Source organism: Urtica dioica, chromosome 4 (assembly GCF_054948205.1).
Source record: "Urtica dioica subsp. dioica isolate 48M chromosome 4, U.dioica_male_clone48M_v1_H2, whole genome shotgun sequence".
NCBI classification, from domain to species: Eukaryota; Viridiplantae; Streptophyta; class Magnoliopsida; order Rosales; family Urticaceae; genus Urtica; species Urtica dioica.
In genome coordinates, this window is record NC_142759.1 from 10,436,296 (window position 1) to 10,454,666 (window position 18,371).

General features: G+C 38.1%; 2 protein-coding genes across 5 annotated transcripts; one reads left to right on the forward strand and one right to left on the reverse strand.

Annotated features, from left to right (window-relative positions):
- Window positions 1–13,281: 13,281 nt before the first annotated feature.
- Window positions 13,282–16,701, forward strand: LOC149400296 (serine/arginine-rich splicing factor RS31-like). Of its 4 annotated transcripts, none has more exons than XM_089611430.1 (6): window positions 13,282–13,362; window positions 13,630–13,764; window positions 14,841–14,953; window positions 15,064–15,287; window positions 15,401–15,612; window positions 15,693–16,701. In XM_089611430.1, the coding sequence occupies exons 2-6, from the start codon at window positions 13,659–13,661 to the stop codon at window positions 15,755–15,757; spliced, it is 720 nt and encodes a 239-aa protein (XP_089467556.1). In that variant the 5' UTR covers window positions 13,282–13,362; window positions 13,630–13,658; the 3' UTR covers window positions 15,758–16,701. The 4 variants fall into 4 exon arrangements, with proteins under 4 accessions (XP_089467556.1, XP_089467553.1, XP_089467555.1 ...); XM_089611427.1 differs by having other exon boundaries at window positions 13,284–13,362; window positions 15,358–15,612; XM_089611429.1 differs by having other exon boundaries at window positions 13,285–13,362; window positions 13,615–13,764; window positions 15,358–15,612.
- LOC149400297 (calcium-binding protein KIC-like) lies at window positions 16,526–17,186 on the reverse strand. Its single transcript, XM_089611431.1, has one exon. It carries the CDS (start codon window positions 17,084–17,086, stop codon window positions 16,688–16,690), a length of 399 nt encoding a protein of 132 aa, XP_089467557.1. The 5' UTR covers window positions 17,087–17,186; the 3' UTR covers window positions 16,526–16,687.
- Window positions 17,187–18,371: the final 1,185 nt, after the last annotated feature.

The following is an 18,371-nucleotide window of genomic DNA, read 5'->3' on the forward strand; positions in this document are numbered from 1 at the left end:
CTACATTTTTTTTTACAACCGTTCCCCTCGAATTTTACAAATGTTTAACTTTACTCGTTCTGTCTATTTTTTTTTAACAGAGTTAGACACGTATCAGCATATAAATGATTAATAATATACCCTTAATATATGTTATTAATACCCTTTTATTATCGAAATACTATTATTAATATATATATAGATATATATATATATATATATATATTGATTAATAAAAATTTAAAACATCCTCTCTCTCTCTTGAACATACAAAGAAAAATAAAATTGTATATATATATATATATATATATATATATATATATATATATATATATATATATATAAATCAAACGCCCACGCCCCTAACACTTTGAATTAATGACTATTTTTTTCATTCTTTAGTTAATTATCCTTAAAAAATTATAATGTTCGTCTTCTTGTGTTTAAAAAAATAAAGAGAGAGTAAATTAGATTAGATATTTATTTTTAATATTAAAAATGATTAAGAAAATGAAACATATGATTTAAATAGTTATTTTTAATATTAATAATGATAAAAAAAAACATATGAAAATACGATTTTACCCATAAATTATGTTCAATATTTGATGGAGGACTTGTTTTGAAACAAACAAAAAAGTTTGAAAGGAACGGTTGTAAGAAAAAAAATATATAGGATAGAAGTTGTTACGGATACTATAATTCAGAGGCAAATATGAAATTTATCCTTACTTAAATATGTTTCACATATCAACATCATTTAATAACAATCCAACAAATTTCTATTAGACCTACTAATTTTTTCAGAGCCAATTTGTTCTATAAAAGCAAATAGTTAAAAAGTGAAACAATGTTGAAGCTATTTATTTCAAGTTTATAAAATTTACTAGTAAATCTTTAAAAATCAACCATTAAAGATCATCTTATAGTGGGTTGGTAGGTCACACGATCTTTCCAACGACCAAGACCAATTTACCTATTACTTATTTGATTAGCTTAATAACTTTGATTCTATATGCGGAATTCATTTCTTGTTATCTAATAATGCACTGTACTTTGGTAATTATATTTGTGCGTGGAAAGCACGCAATGCTCTATTTATTCTCAACTAATGTTTTCTTTTCTTTTTTTTCTTTTTCTTAAAAGTTTTCTAACCAAAGTAAGGGTTTGTTCATGAATTTATAAGGCAGTCAAGACTCTGATATTAGCCTAAAATAAAAGTAAAATGTTGCACATATTTACCTCTGAAAGATTAGCAAAAAAGATATTAAAGTTAACCTGAGATGAGGTCTCCCAAAATAGGGACAGGTGGGTGAATTTCAAGAAATCATTAAGGTGAAATCTTTGAGGAAGCCAATGGTGTCATCCACGGATTTCAAGGCACTCATTTTTCTTGTTTGAATCTCAATTAATTGATTTGAGATCACTTTAGTTGAACTTGATTGAGACTTGAATTTGCTGATTTGGATTTGATTGTTGTTTATTGAATGAATGTCTATTTGTGTTTATGCTTGTGCTCATCAGAGTTCAAGAGCAACCAATAAAGAGAGTAAGTGATAGGAAGATAAAACTATGGGATTGATATAGATGAGGAATTTGATTGAAGAGAGTGTTACAAGCTATTCTCATTTCTTCTCTTCTTCTCTCCAAAAGCTTCAATCTCCTTTAATGGCTTCTTGTTCTCTCTCCGAGCCTTCCTTAGCTCAAAGTGTTTTTCCCTAAACTCTCCAAAATCTAGTCTTAAAACAAGGCTGAACCCAAAATGAACGTAAAACCAAGTATAGGATCCAATGGTGAAAAATATGTAAAATGCAGAAAAAATGAGGCTGAATATGCGAGTTGCGCGTTGCGCCATGAACTGGCACGACACGCCCATTGAAAACTCTCGGGACAGCGAGATGCGACGCGCCACACAACAGGCACGCATGTCAGGGCAATTTTTTTCGAAGGCGCGGAGCGCCACACGACATGCGCTCCGCGCCAGGGAGAAATTCTGGAGACGCGCATCGCGTCCGGAGTCTCGCAACCAACGTGTAAGACTCTTAACTCTTTTTCTCTTTGGGCGCGATACGCCAAGCTCTTAAAACAACTTTTCGCGAAGTCCAAAACGTCCCCATTTAGCTCTCGAATGTCTCATTTTGTTCTATGAAGCTCAAACTGCTCTCCTTGATCTGAAAACTTGTAATTTCACTAAAAAAACTACAAAAATAACATCAAAAACTTCTAGAACAAATCTAGATTCACTTTTGAAAAGCATTGATAAGTGTGAATAAATCACAATTATCACTATGTAACTTTCTGTTGGTTGCTTAAATATAGACTAATCAAGTTGTGTGATTTAGGAACAAGTTCGTCGGGAATTTTGCAAGTTTCTCGAATGGAGGCTAAAAAGTTGGGACGTTTGCACTAGTCTCAAGAGAGGGCTCAATGAAAAGGAGTGGGTCATATAGGTGACCGTAGGAAAATTCTACTATACTTATCGTCTCCATAATTTCACCAATGCATCTAATCAGACAACCATTAGAATCAATATATACCTTTTTTTGCAGTTCCTACTTCAGGTATGTAGTATACTAATCCAACATCATAGCCTAGATCGTCATTCAAAATATCGCGTAACTCAACTATGGACATCCTCTTTGGTCACAGTGGTTTACGTATGAAATTTCCTCCCCAATGTAGATCATACATGCATCGATTACATACATGGAACCTCGTGATGAATTTTAAGAGTAAATATATTAGAGGATGGATCTCCGGAAAGAAAAAAAAAGTTAACCAAATTAAATAATGAAATGCGATCAACAACAAAAAATGGTAGTCCCAAACCATTTAAAAAAAAAAGCAAAAATCAAACAAATTCATAAATATGGGACTATTACTAACAAAATAAGCAGGAGCAAAACCCTAAACGGAATAGGCAAAATCCTAAATTTGAGACCACCACCATCTATGTATAGTTTGATTTTCTTCTTCTTCTTTGGCGATTTCGTGTTTTCTTATTCAACTTAGACTTCGAGGACTGTAATTACTTTTTTATTGGCGACTTAGATTTCTTTTTCACCAATGATTTCGAACTGGAGTTTTATTCTTCTTTAACGAATTCCATCGTCCATGATGATTTTCTCATTTTGATGACTTCTAGAGTTTTGGGGGAATTTTGTTTCTCGACTGAAAGATGTATTATGCAATTCGAATTTTGCTAATATTAGAAAAAAAATTAGAGAGAATGACTAAACTTGACAACACGAAGGACTAACAAGGTACATTTGTATGATTTGAAACAAATGGGGGATCCAAGCCCAAAAAAAAAAAAAAAACAAAAAAAACAAAATTACGGGGGTAGATTGTTAGTGCATGAGTTCATGGGAACTTTGTGCAATTAACTATTAGAATAAATGACATATTTTCCCCCTGAATTATAGCATTTGTAACAATTTGCCCCTTATAATATAAAAACTCGATATTTACTCTTCAATATCATGTTTCGTATCATTATAGTCCTTCTGTTAATTATAAAATCAATCACTCAGTTAAATATGCGTCCTTTTATCACATGATATAGAAATTTATCAAAATGCGCTATATCTTTTAAAAGAAATGAAAAAAAAATAATCAAATAATATCTCCTCTCCTCTCTCTCTCTCTCTCTCTCTCTCTATCTCTCTCTCCTTCATCTCTGCGTAGAAGCAGACATGGTACAACAGAAGCGAAGATGAGCGTACGAATCTCAACCACGAAGAAGAACCAGAGCCCCTTTTGGATAGACTATTTTACCTCCAGACCAATTTTAATTTATAAACTTCGGAGCTGGTCTCTGGCTAAAAAAAAAAAGCTCCAAACAAGCTTTAATGGCGAATCCCCTTCGCAAAAAAAAAATTTAACCAACATTTGTTCGACAGATCTCCTCCTGGAATTGGCACCGCAGCTCGGGAACGGAGAACTCGACGGCGACGATCCACATCACAATGACGTTGGACGCCACGTACATCCGCGGATCCGTCGCCGACGTGCTCTCGGTCCTCCATGATTTCCTCTTTTGTCCGTCGCCGCGTCCTGCCCTGCCTCCGTCCGCCGCGTCATCTACACCGGCGTCATGGTTCGACGATGTGGATGCCGTTGAGCACCGCTGGAACCAGCACGGCCTCGGCAGATTTGACTCCGACCAGTCTCGCGGAGTCGAGAGGATTCCGATGCTTAAGTTATGTGATTGAAGACAAAGAAGACACCATATGAGGGAAAGAGATCTGAACTTTGCTATAGGAGTGAGATTTTGTATTCACAGTGATGTTTATTCAATAAATGGAATCGCATATGTAAATTAGTCTATTTAAAAAACAAAAACTATTTAAATTAGTGTATAAGTAGACAGTGTGTGGTGTGTTTGTCTATATGTACATATTAATACATTTGAATAATATAAACGGAAAGAAAATATTATATTGTATTTGTGTGTGTCTGTATATGTATGCACTATGTATAAGAAAATAGAGAAATTGCTCAAACTACCACCATATCAATAAGTTTTTTCAAAAATCCACCAAAGTATAATTTTGGCCAAAAATACAAGTTGGTCAAAGGTGAAAAACCAAATATACCCTTAACCTTAAATTTTCTTTCAATTTCACACCTACCTCATTTAATATCATTCCAAATTAAACTTTCTATTTTTTTTATTCTCCTTTATTTATCTATCTCTCTCTCTCTCTCTCTCTCTCTCTCTCTCTCTCTCTCTCTTCCTAACCGTGTATCTCCTTCTCTTTCTCTCTCGTCAGAAGAAAAAAGCTCAAAGCTTGCCAAAGTTGAGCTGATCCAAACCCTAGATTTGAGCTCACCCAATCCTTGCCAAAGTTGAGCTGACCCAAACCCTTGGATTTGAGCTCTGACACGCTCAAGGAAACATGACCAAAGCTCATAGATCCGGACACGACGAAGACCGTAGCTCCGACCAAGCACTTAGCTCCGAGACTCGCCCAAGGTTAGTTTTGTTTTGTTTTTTGTTTTATCAAACTTTTCTTTGGTTTTTGGGTATGTTTATTCTGGGTATGTTTGAGATTGGCAAAAAAAAAGACTCTTTTTGTTCTAGGCAATTTTTATTGTTTTCTCTTGTTTTTAGGCGAAGTTCATGAGTTGTTGACATCTGATGTCAACAACTCATGAACTTCGCTGATAGTAATGTCATCGAAGTTCATCAGCTGTTGACATTAGATGTCAACAGTTGACGTCAACTATTGACGTAAATTGTTGACATCTAATATCAATAGTTGACATTAGCGTCAACAGTTGACATCTACGGTTGAGATTTAGAGATCAATTGTTGACATCTGAAGTCAACAGTTACTAACTTTACCTTTGTTTATTTGGATGCAGTGATGACGGAAATTTATTTATTATTCAAGCATAGTGGTACTTGGGTTGAACCTGAGAAATGATCTTTCGGAATTATGGTGCCGTCTGAAGTGAACTTCGCTAGTTTGATGCAAATAATTTACGCGTATTTGCGCAAATCACCATCTACCCATACAATTGGCGTTTCATATGCGATGGCTGGTGCAATGATACCTGTTGAGATAACCAACGACGACACGCTGAAAGGTTATTTATACTTGAGAAGAAGGAGGGAAGATGACACGGAGAAATTACAATTGATATTGGAAATAAAAGAAAAACCATCGGGGCTCGATTCTCCAAGAGTTGGATCCACTCGCAACAGCCGTGATAGTGGTTGTAACGGGAATCCCCTTATGCCATCAATACCCGAGGAGGGGTGTGATTCGGTCCCAACTCATGAATTGGCAATTCGTTCTACATTAGGATTGGATGACATTAGGTTGTCAGACAATGAGACACAACAACAAGGACGAGGCTTCCCACCACGAAGCCCAACTCCTCCTCCACCACGACGAAACTCCCCTCCTCAACTACCACGAAGCTCCCCCCCCCCCCTCCACCACCACGAAACTCCCCTCCACCGCCACGAAACTCTATGTCTCCACCACCATGAAACTCCCCTCCTCCACCGCGAAGAACAAGTCCTCCGCCGTCCCTTCCATATAGTGTGCCAAGTTCGTCTACTACGAGAGAGGACACCCTTATTTTGGATGGTGATTCCCCTGTATTTATAGAGCGTTATGCATTGTACTCAAATAAAAAGACTTTAAAGAAACACTTGATGTTGTTCACCATAAACAACAACTTCTCGTATATGACAAAGAGCTCGGACAAAAACACTTTGCACGTTGTTTGTCTGGGAAAGCATTGTAAATGAGCTGTGAGAAAGGAAAACACGCCCATATTTCAAATTAGAAGGTAAACTCTTTGTTGAATTATGAATTTGAATTAGAGTTATCAACTGTTGACATCAACTGTTGACGTCAATTGTTGACATCTGTGAGATATTTCCTCTCAGTCAACAGAACGCAAATAATTCACAGATGTCAACAACTGACGTCAACTGTTGACATCAATTGTTGACGTCGGTGAATTATTTGCCTTCTGTTGACTGAGAGCGAATATCTCACAGACGTCAACAATTGACGTCAACAATTGATGTCAACAATTAATGTGAACATGTGATAACTCTAAAATCAACAGTTGACATTTGAGTTTTGAAACTAATTGTGTAATTTTCATATTTTAGGTTTGACAATGAGCACGCTTGTCCCCTAAACTTAAGGCAATGACGTCACCCTCAAGCAACAGCTTCGTTAATAGGAGAGATGGTTAAGCATAAGTGTATTGATCCAACCGTGGGAATGAGCAAACCAAAAGAGATACGGAATTACATGCAAATGGATTACAGAGTGTCTATGTCTTACAAAAAAACTTGGCGGTCCAGAGAAGAGGCTCTAAAGTCCCTCTACGGCAATTCGAAAGACTCGTACAAGTTCTTGCCTAAGCTAAGGTACATGATCGAGACTAAGAATCTGGGTTCTTTTTTTTACCTTGTCACTGGTGATGGCGGTGTATTTGTAAGTTTTTTCATGTCACTCGGGCCATGGAGAACGGGGTGGAAGTATGTAAGGCCTGTTATTATTGTCGATGGTACGCATTTGAAGAATTATTACAAAGGGACGTTATATACGGCATGTGCGATAGACGGAAACAAGCAGATTTTTCCACTAGCCTACAGTCTTGGTCCTTCAGAATCTAACGAGGCTTGGATTTACTTCTTTGAAAAATTAAAGGACGCAATTTGGGAATAGGAGCAACAAGTATTTGTATCCTATAGACATGCTGGTATAATCAATGGCCCTCAAGACGGTATTTCCAAATTGTGATCATGGTTTTTGCATGTTCCATCTACACGGTAATTTGAAGACTACTTTCCAGGGGATCACGAAGGAGGTGAAGTGGAAATTTTACGGTGCCGCAAAAGCATATACTCAGCGGGAATTTGAAAGTTTCATGGTCATGTTGGATGCTGAAAAATCCCGAAATACGTCGCTACTTAGCCAATGATGTCGGGTATCAAAGATGGGCAATGTGTCTGTTCAGGTCAAAGAGATATGGTATCATGACGAACAACAATGCGGAGTCATTAAATGCATTAAATGTAAAGGTGAGACAATTTACAGTTTCAAAATTGATGGATTGGCGGAGAGAGCGAAGTATGAGATGGTTTTATGAGCGTCGGGAAGTTGCGGCAAATACACAAACCATTTTGACAAAAGAATACCAAGCCAGAGCAGAAAAATACACTTCATATGTTGTTCGAATGTTGGTAAGTGTTTAGTTAAATTTACTAAAGATGTCAACAATTGACGTCAATTGTTGACATTGATGTCAACTGTTGACGTCAATTATTGACACTGATGTCAACAGTTGACGTCAATTGTTGACGTTGATGTCAACAGTTGACGTCAACTGTTGTAAGTTGATGTCAACAGTTGACGTCAACTGTTGACATCTGTGATTTATGAGCTCTCTGTTTGTTGACATTGATGTCAACAATTGACGTCAACTGATTAATGTCAACAGTTGACGTCAATTGTTGACGTCAATGTCAACAGTTGACGTCAACCGTTGACATCTGTGATTCATGAGCTCTCTGTTTGTTGACATTGATGTCAACAATTGACGTCAATTGTTGACGTTGATGACAACAGTTGACGTCAATTGTTGACATCAATGTCAACAATGTTAGATTTCTCATGATTTTAAGATGAAATGTGATTTTTTGTGCCAGGTGAGGTCATCTGCAGTCGAGGAGTTTGAGGTAGTTGACAGAGAGAGGATTGTATATGCCGTTAATTTAGAAGAACATACATGCTCATGCCGGCGATGGCAAGCTCATGAATTTATTTGTCCACATGGAATTGCGGCTTGTCGTTAACGTAATCGTCCGGTTGAGAACTTCATTTCCAAGTTTTATTCAACCGAGTATTTGCGGGCAACCTACGCAGATGTACACCATCCTCATGGCGACATTTCGAGTTGGGTTATCCCCCCCGAGGTGGAGAATATCGTAGTTCTTCCGCCTGAACACGCAGCGCGTGCCGCTGGTAGGCCGAAAAAGAGAAGAATACCCTCTCAAGGGGAGGAAGTTAGGAGGCGCGAGTGCGCGCGATGTGGGGTACTCAGCCACAACCGTCAAACATGCAGTAGTGCTACTCCATTGTCCACGGATTAATTATAGCTTTATTTATTGTATTAATTATACTTTGTTCAGACTACTTTTGTTAGAGAGAATCGCTTTGTTTAATTATACTTTGTTCAGACTACTTTTGTATCTCTCTGTTTGTTGACATTAATGTCAACAGTTGACGTCAATTGTTGACATTGACGTCAACTGTTGACGTTAATTGTTGACATTGACGTCAACAGGTGACGTTAACTGTTGACGTCAATGTCAACAATTGACGTTAATTGTTGACGTCAATGTCAACAATTGACGTCAACAGTTGACATCAATGTCAACAATTGACGTTAACTGTTGACATCAATGTCAACAATTGACGTCAACTGTTGACAAACAAACAGAGAGCTCAGAAATCACAGATGTCAACAATTAATGTCAATTGTTGATATCAATGTCATCAATTGACGTAAAGACCATTAAAAAAACAAATACAGATTGATAATTGAAATATTGTTGATATTCATTAAACATGATATCATAAAATAAAGAGAAATGAAAAGTTTGAGAAGTTTTCTAATTATCATCTATTGTTAGCATTGCTTCCTAATTTACCAAAAGATTAAGATAATAGTAGTACGTGAACAACATTGTTTCCTAATTTGCATCTATCTCCATGTCCGATCCAACATGGGTCGCCAATTTCACTGCCCCATGCCGGTATAAGTCGATCGTGAGATGTTGCCGGTGCGTGTTCATATCATCTTGTTTGACCCCAAGCAGATCTATGCCATGAGTCATAAACTCCATGGCCTTGACGACAAACATGCCACAATCACCACTGTTTTGAAAAAAATTGCGATTAGACAACTTGTTCATCATATAAATACAATATTATTAAATAATAGTTATATACGTACCCATTGCTCTACTGTGGCATGGTGAACGACGTGGATATTGTGAACCGGGCTGAGCTCCTGTCTTCAATGCCCATACGATCAAACGCATCAATAGAGCAGAGGACTAGTGGGAGGAATTCTGCAATTTGTTGGACGTGGCATGTCACCATTTTTTTATGAGCCCTGTTGCTTGACATAGAATCATAGATTGTAATGGACCGTTCTCGAATCGATACAACCAGAAGCAACCAGTACGTCCGATCCTTGAAACAACAGGGCAAATAGACGTGATCGACGTCTACCCAGGGCCAAGAGTGTGTCAAGGACTTGTTGGTCGTGGTGATGTAATCATAGATCCGAGACTACTTTGACCAATTAAACTTGTCCTTGTCTTTACATTTCAGCCAAGCGTCATACCCAAGGAGGCAATAGGTGACAAAGAAAGCCGGCATAATTGTGAACGACTTTTGCAATTTCCCAGTCATTCTCTTCTTCCGGAGGTAGTAAGAGATGATCTCAACATGCTGGTCGTCCTGTTGGAGAACAATTCCCTGAACAGTCCACCTTCGGCCGGCTCGGTATAATCCAAGGTTGGGACGTCCCCATGGCGCAGCCCTAAGATAGAACAAAAATCCTCTCTTGTGAAAGCCCGCGGTTCTCCCCCGAGCTCAATAAAGAGAGTATCTTCCATCTCTTCTTCACCGATAAAGTAACCGACCCTCATCAATAAATGGTTAATTATCTTTGAGGATCGGGTGACCTTCGGGACATCCAGAAATTGGCCAAAACAAGAGTTGCTGAATATAGCCTTCACTTCTGGACCCATAGCCGCTGATTTATCGAACGTCTCAATCGTTCCATAAAAACTGATATTATGATCTGTTGCGATATTTTTATAACTAGCACGCAAGTGGACGTATTGAACAAGTAATAGTGTTACGTCAGTAACAGATATCGATCCCACAGAGACTAGTTACTATAGCGACGTTAAACAACCTAAAGCAAATTGATTTCACCGATTTGTTGATGGATGTGATTATAAAAATAGCAAATGAATTAACGTAAAAATAAAAGAGAAACAAACACGAGATAACAAGCAAAGAAAACTACGGGGTTACGATTTCACCAGGTAACACAGCATCGGGGTTTCGGGAACGAACAATTACAACTATTCCTATGTAAGCTAATCTCATTCTCTCAATAATATTCCCTAGCCTCTCTCAATTGATCTAGCGAACCTATGCAATTGTCGGATTACTTATCATCTCGGCCTCTAATCCTATTAAAACAACCACATGCACTAAACGTGAGAATTCTAGCGATTACACAATCGTCTAAGCCGTCAAGCAACCTAAAACAATGTGATGCATGAAAAAGGGCACGAGTTTTTACTCTCTCTCAAGCAGCTAAAAACTCCAATCAAACAATTCTAAAGGTGATCAAGCTAAAGAATGCATTAAGAACACTTCCACACAAGCAAACATATTAATGAAACAGTTAATAACTAATCAAACCCTAACGAAACTCCTAAGCTACATCTCACCCCGACTACATCGTAACCCCGTTAAAGACTTAGCCTCTAACAGTGTTCATGACCATGATCAAAACAAGGATAGTGATTAAAAGCAATAAAACTAGCATAGAATGACGAAGAGAGCTCATGATTATAACGAGAAAGAAATTCAAGAACACAATAGTAAATTAAGAGCAGAAAATAAATAGAAGGAAGAAGAAAAACTATTAATGGAGTTCCGGCTGATCGGATTTTGTCAATTCCGTTGATAAGCTTTCTCTCCGTTGCAAAAGCTCTCCAAAACAATAATAAAATAAAGCGTAACCTAAAAAATAGAGGCTGAGTTGTGTTTTATAGTGGTTTAGGTCGAAGTACAATTTTGGACTGATCTGGGCCTTAAAAAACGATCCAACGGCTAGGATTAAGTCAAAATTCGACTTTATTTTCGTCAGGATTCGTCGTCTCGCGGCGCGCCATCCATCCTCGCGGCGCGAGGCCTCCTTCTTCGTATCGTCGCGGCGCGAGATCAACACGAAGCTCACCGCGAGAAGCTCCTGGAACTTTTTGTGTTCGTGAAAATGCGGGGGTCGCGGCGCGAGAATTCGTGATCGCTGAGGTCGCGGCGCGAGATCTTGCGCACCAGCCTCCAAATCTTCATTTTGACTCCAAATTCATCGCTTTTACTTCCGTTCCATCGATATGTGACCCAACAGCTACTTTTCATCTATGTTGACCTGAAATTCACTATAATCGTACTAAAACCATCAAAAACACTTGAGAACACGCTAAATCCAAGTCAAATGAGAGCGGATTCGTACGTAAAATACGCACTCATCATGATGAACCACATTTGATTCAGAAATGTACCTCCTCCACCCCTGAATACCGCAACAAATAAGATGAGAATTAACACGAGCACAACACAATCTCAAACACAATTTCACACAATTTCAAACACAATTTCCGAGCACAATTTCACACAATTTCAAACACAATTTCCGACCATAATGAAAGATTTTGTAACACATCAATTAAAAAATCATGTAATTAATTTCAGAATTCATTCACTACCATACATGTTAATACAACAGAATTTATTCACTACCCAAAAACAACAACAGAATTCACTACCACAACAGAATTCATTCACTTACACAACAAATTCATTCACTACCTAAAAACAACCAATCTAATAAATGCTTAACAAAATCATTGTTTTGACACCAATTTCCAACAAACAAACTTATAGCCTAAAATTCTCAAAAACAACAAATCTAATACATGTTAATACACGGTAAAACAATATTGAGAAATTACCTTGTCCGTATCAGAGGTGGGTTTCAGGCCACGACGGGGTTTCTTCGTAGCCTTCTTCGTGTTCACCTTGGGCGAAACAGTCGTTTTTCTTTTCCGGGCCGGAGAAGTGTTTGGCTTGGTCGCTCCGGACGCCTCCGGTTGTTTGGGCCCTATCGTCCTAGGTCTCTTTCGCGTTGTGGTTTTGAGAATACGGTTGAGTGGGTCAGACATGGCGACTTGAGGCATTGGTTGAGTGAAGTCGAGTTCGGGCAAGGGTTTCGGTCGCGATTTTGGGTGAGTTTGAATGAGAGAGAGAGAGAGAGAGAGAGAGAGAGAGAGACTGGTCGTGAAGGATTCGGATTCGGGGTGGGTCTCGGTCGCGATTCAGGGAAGAAGAACTCTCGGGGATTTTGGGTGAGGCCTAGGTGAGTTTGAATGAGAGAGAGAGAGAGTAAATCGGGATGGGTTACACGGTTAGGGAGAGAGAGAGAGAGAGAGAGAGAGAGAGAGAGATAACTAAATGAGAATAAAAAATAGAAAGTTTAATTTGGAATGATATTAAATAAGGTAGGTGTGAAATTGAAAGAAAATTTAAGGTTGAGGGTATATTTGGTTTTTCACTTTTGACCAACTTGTATTTTTGGCCAAAATTAAACTTTGGTGGATTTTTGGAAAAACTTATTGATATGGTGGTAGTTTGAGCAATTTCTCAAGAAAATATTGTATTGATTTGTGTTTGTGGTTTACGGAGAGAGAGCTTAAAAAAACTAATAAAAATGATAAGTTTACCAAAATATTCTTAATTTTATTGTCACGTGAGAAACACATGGTCAGTTTGACTGACGATTTGATTTTACAATAGACGGAAGGATTATAATGATACAAAATATGATATTGAGGGGCAAAAATCGAGTTTTTATATCACAGGGAGCAAGTTGTTACAAGGGCGGGGAAACATGTCATTTATTTTAACTATTATTATGATATTATTATTATTAATATTATTACACTTGCGTCTGCTCTTGTTTCTTAAATCCCCGCTCTGTATTTTTAGGGTTTTTGTTCCTCTCTCGACCGATTGGAGCCCAGCTCTTAAGGTTCTCTCTCTCTCTGTGTGTTTAATGGATTGAAGGGAAAGTTTGATAGAGAGTAATATTAGCTGAAAAATATCCCCAAGGGAGAGAAAATTTGGAGAAGAATCATTAAAACCTTGGAATTTTAATGCTTATTTGTTCTTTCACAAGGGACATGACGGATTTTGTTTTTGTTTAGTTTTACGTGTCTCGGTTGATTCATTAGCTGTTTGTTTGTTGGTATTGTTTCATTTCCCAGTCGATTGTTAATCGCAGTTTTGATTTCCTTAGGTGTTTTCGTTGACATCTCTGTCGCGAATATGAGGCCGGTATTCGTCGGAAACTTCGAGTTCGAGACTCGGCAATCTGAACTTGAGCACGCTTTCTCCAAGTTCGGGAGGCTAGAGCGCGTCGACATGAAATCTGGTATGATATTAAATGATTAGACTGGTTTCATTTTTCTGCTAGGTTCTTAATATTGCAAATTCTTATAAGTTTATACCATAATTTATAGCTTTTGAGTACTCATGTTTGTCTGACTCTGTGCTCTAAAGCCGTTTGATCGCTGTTGAAGATAGAGGCCCGGGTTATGTTATCATTCGCATGATATTGTTACAAAATCATTATGTTTGTTCTGTCACCGTGTTGTGCATTTCTGAAGGTAGTTATTTACAAGTGAAAGGGTATAACTGATTTTATTTTAAATTTGTTCTCTTTTGTGTAAGGGGTTCACAATTCCTGTTACATTTGTCCAGATTTTTTTAATTTAGTTATTAATAGTTGCTCTGCTTTTGAGTCCGATTTTAGGCACGTTTTAGCTGTTCAAGGGAACTGCCTTCAGCTTGAAGCTGTGTTTTGAAATTTTACTAAAAAAAAGTTCTTTCTTCTGAAAAAACATTTCACTAGTGGATGTATCGCTATCAGAAGCCTGTAGACAGGAAATGAAGGTCGAAAAAAAAAAAATTTCTTTGGAGAAATCGTCCGTGTTAAAGTGTTTGTTTTGACGCAGGACGGTCTTCTAGGGGGAAATGAGCTGAGCTTCTAGTTGGCTTTCTCGCCATCATCTCTGCTCTCATTCACTCACAGATAGCATAGTTTCCATTTCACAAGAATGTAGTGGAATCAAATCATTTCTTCTTACTGCCATGCCCACCATCATTGATCATAGTAGAGACTTAACGAAAATCGACATCCCTGATAAAAAGAGATCATTACTTGCTGAAGCATGATTGTCAGTGACTTCTCAGAACTGAAACTTTGGATTCTAGTTTTAAATATGCAACCACATCATGATTTAGTTCCATCGTTCAACGACTCTACAGCCTATTGTGCCCACCCGACCTTCACGTATTTGCAGGTGTTGTACTTATTTTAGTTCGTGTTAGCTTTGGTGAAACAAATTTCGAGAGGCCGGGGTTACTGGCTGTGTAGTAGATCTGGAAGGAAAAAAAAACGTGCCTCCTAGTTCTGTTTTCAACATTTGATTCATTGCCCTTTTCCAGGTTTTGCATTTGTCTACTTTGAGGATGAGCGAGATGCCGAGGATGCAATTCATGCGCTGGACAATAGACCATTCGGATACAACAAGCGTAGACTCTCTGTTGAATGGGCTAAGGTGCGTTTTCATTATCATAGAACGCTCTGGTATTCACGTGAATTGAGATATTGATGACTTTCCCGACGAGGACTCGAACTTTATTTTCTTCCCGACTATGATTTTACCAGGGCGAACGTGGTCGACCCCGTGGTGTGTCCAAGCCGAATCAGAGGCCAACCAAAACCTTATTCGTGATTAACTTCGATCCTATTAACACTAGAGTCGGCGACATCGAAAGACACTTCGAACCGTACGGGAAGATTCTCCACGCCAGGATCCGGAGGAACTTTGCCTTTGTGCGATTCGAGACCCAAGAGGAAGCCACCAAAGCTCTCGAATGCGCGAACATGAGGTAAATAAATAAATAAATAAATTATCTTGTTATCAGTTGGGACTAATTACGTGGACGTGTCAACTTTCAGCAAATTACTTGACCGGGTATTGTCGGTGGAATATGCTCTGAAGGACGACGATGAGAGAAGCGAGCGCTATAACGACAGCCCGAGGAGAGGCGGGTTTGGTCGTTACGGTGACAGGTCACCGAGCCCGATGTACCGGAGGCGTCCGAGCCCTGACTACGGACGGCCTCGCAGCAGCCCCGTTTACGACAGATACGAGAGGCGTCAGAGTCCTGATTACGGCCGGAACATCAGCCCAAGCTATGCCAGATATCGCAGGTTTGTGTGTTCGTCCATTTTTTTGGACTTGATTTTGTTGACCCTGCATTCATGGATTTAATGTTTGTTTTACGCCGCAGCCGTTCCCCGCTTCGTAGGTCTCGATGAAGTCTTAGCCGGAGAAAGCAGACCGTTTCGGTTTTAGTTTCTTAGCCAGATTTAATAGTAGTTACGGAAACAAAATCTAGACTCCAATCGTTGTGCTTGGTGTGATCTTTTTTTACTTTTTCTACTGCTTATTGTAGTTAGAAAAGTATATGGATTTGAGTTGATAGCTGGGATCAAGAATCTGGTAAATATTTTCATTCTCTGGTTTTGGTAAATATTTTTATTCTCTGGTAAATATTGTAGGAATTTACGAGTATGTCAGGGTTTCACTTTCACCTAAACTAGTCTCGAGTATAAAAATCCCCTACGGAGTGTCTGAACTGCAATCAAAATCCAACGAACAATTATGAGTGTTGTGATAACCGACACATGGCCGATCAGCCAATTATGTTTAATAGACGTGTAGGTCTGAGATTTTACTGCCCAATTAATAGGTGACAACGGGATCTATATCGACGTATACATTTTTTTGATTGGGTGTACTATGGTAGGTGTTGCACGCATTCAATAGTGGTCCAAACGAAACTTCCAATGGTTGTCACTACCATTTTATTAATTATTTGGTAATAGTCTTGTCATTGAGCACGCTGGTCCTCCATCAACAGAGAGACAAACTTAGAGGAGTGCTATTCAAAATACAATATGATCAAGACGAAAGACTAGGAGGCTATCACTAAGAAATGAGCCACTTTTTACACCCGTACACTCATCAGCAGGTTTTGCGGTAAACAATTACAATCAACTGTCTCAGTTTTACTTCTATGCCCCTAAAGTAAAAAAAAAAAAAAAAAAAAATCATAATAAATAGAAAGAAGGTTTGGCCTTAATTATTAAAATCATATCCATCCACGTAGACCCTTGTAATCATCTCACGACTTGGAAGAAACAATAGTACATGCCATGCCATGATTTACACCCGATCCGAATAATAATATAAACAAAAAAAAAAAAAAAAGATGGGGCTAAGCTAGATATGGGTGGTTGTGTATTGAGAAAGAGCCTTGTCGAGCCAATCTCCGGCGTGTTCCATCATGCCGGGGCTGAGGCGGACCATGAGGACGCAGAACTCGGTCTGGTCGAGAGCGCCGTCGCCGTCGAGGTCTCCTTCGACGACCATGGCCTCCGCGTCCTCTGCGCTCATCCCGTCCATCCCGAAGTACTCGGCGTTCCGCCTCAGGCTCGCCGGAGTTATCACGCCCCGCCCCGCCTCCGCCAGAAGCTCGAACCCTTTGCACAGCTCCGCCACGAAGCTCTCCACGTCAAGCTTCTCCGCCATCACCGGCAGAAGATCCTCGTACTCCGATTCCTTCCCTCTCGCCTTCCTCATCTCCTCCAACTCCGTCCCGTTATTGCTATGCTCTTCCATTTCTTTTTTTTTTCTTTTTTTTTTTGAGGTTATGAAAGAGAGTTTGTTATTTTTTTTGTCAATGATCAACTTGTCACTCTTGCGTGTATATATATATAGTGTTTTGTCTTGTGTATGTGCGTAAAAGCTGAAAAGTCTTTGGGATAAATGAAAGTGAGTCGGTCTGGCTTAGTGACAAAGTCTTATTGATGTAAATCAAGATTAATTCTTTTTTTTTTTTTTTTGGTTTTGGAGACAAAATATAAGAGGACGTCCCTACTATTTAACTGCATCATTAAATGGGAAATATAGCAACGATTTTGATTCATTTTCAGTCGTGGAATACATGGCGGCTAGGATTTTCAATTTTACACAGTGTTATTTATTTATTTTTATTAAGAATAGAATGATATTTTTGATAAATAGGGAAAATGATAATATTAATATATAATAGCTCACCAAGTTTCTGGGAAGGTTCTGTATTGGGAGAGGAGAATAATAGAGATATTTTGTTTGTGGCCATAACGTAATCTTCGTGGGATCGGAATTGCTTACATTGTCCGAAGAAGCTGGTTTCCATGAAGCTTCCTATTTTATTTTTTAGAAATATATTTCCCCAAAATTCCTCTTTATTAATTTGATGTTTATCAACTCCTTTCAGCTTGTTTGTTATGTGTATTGTATATTGAGAAACAGCCGTCCGAATCCATTACAATAATTGGCAAGAACCGAACAAAAAAAGAGCCGGCTTGAGAGTTTCTTAGAGAAATTAAAAAGGGTCGGCTAAAGAACTAGCCAAAATGACACCCCTACTTTAAAATTATAGCCAAACTATTAACATATTTAGGAAAATAGCCAATTTATCATGACAACATTCAAATATTCCAATTATACCCTTAGGTTAATATTATTAACTATCATAGTAAATAATATCATCTATAACAAAAAAATTAGTAAATCTAATTAACAATAACAAAAATTATATTAAATCTTATTTGTCGTAACAAGAATAATAGTAAATCTTATTTACCGTAACAAGAACAATAGTAAATATTATTTACCGTAACAAGAAAACAATAACTTTTATTTATCGTAATAAGAACAACAGTAAATATTATTTACCGTAACAAGATTTAATATAATAATTTTATTTACCGTAATAAGAACAACAGTAAATTTTATTTACCGTAACATTTTGTAGTTAATCTAACAGGAAAAGTATCAGAGATGAAGACTAGTTAATCTAACAGTAAATACGATTTACTAATTATTTCCGTGAACAATCGAGGACTAACAATCCGACAGT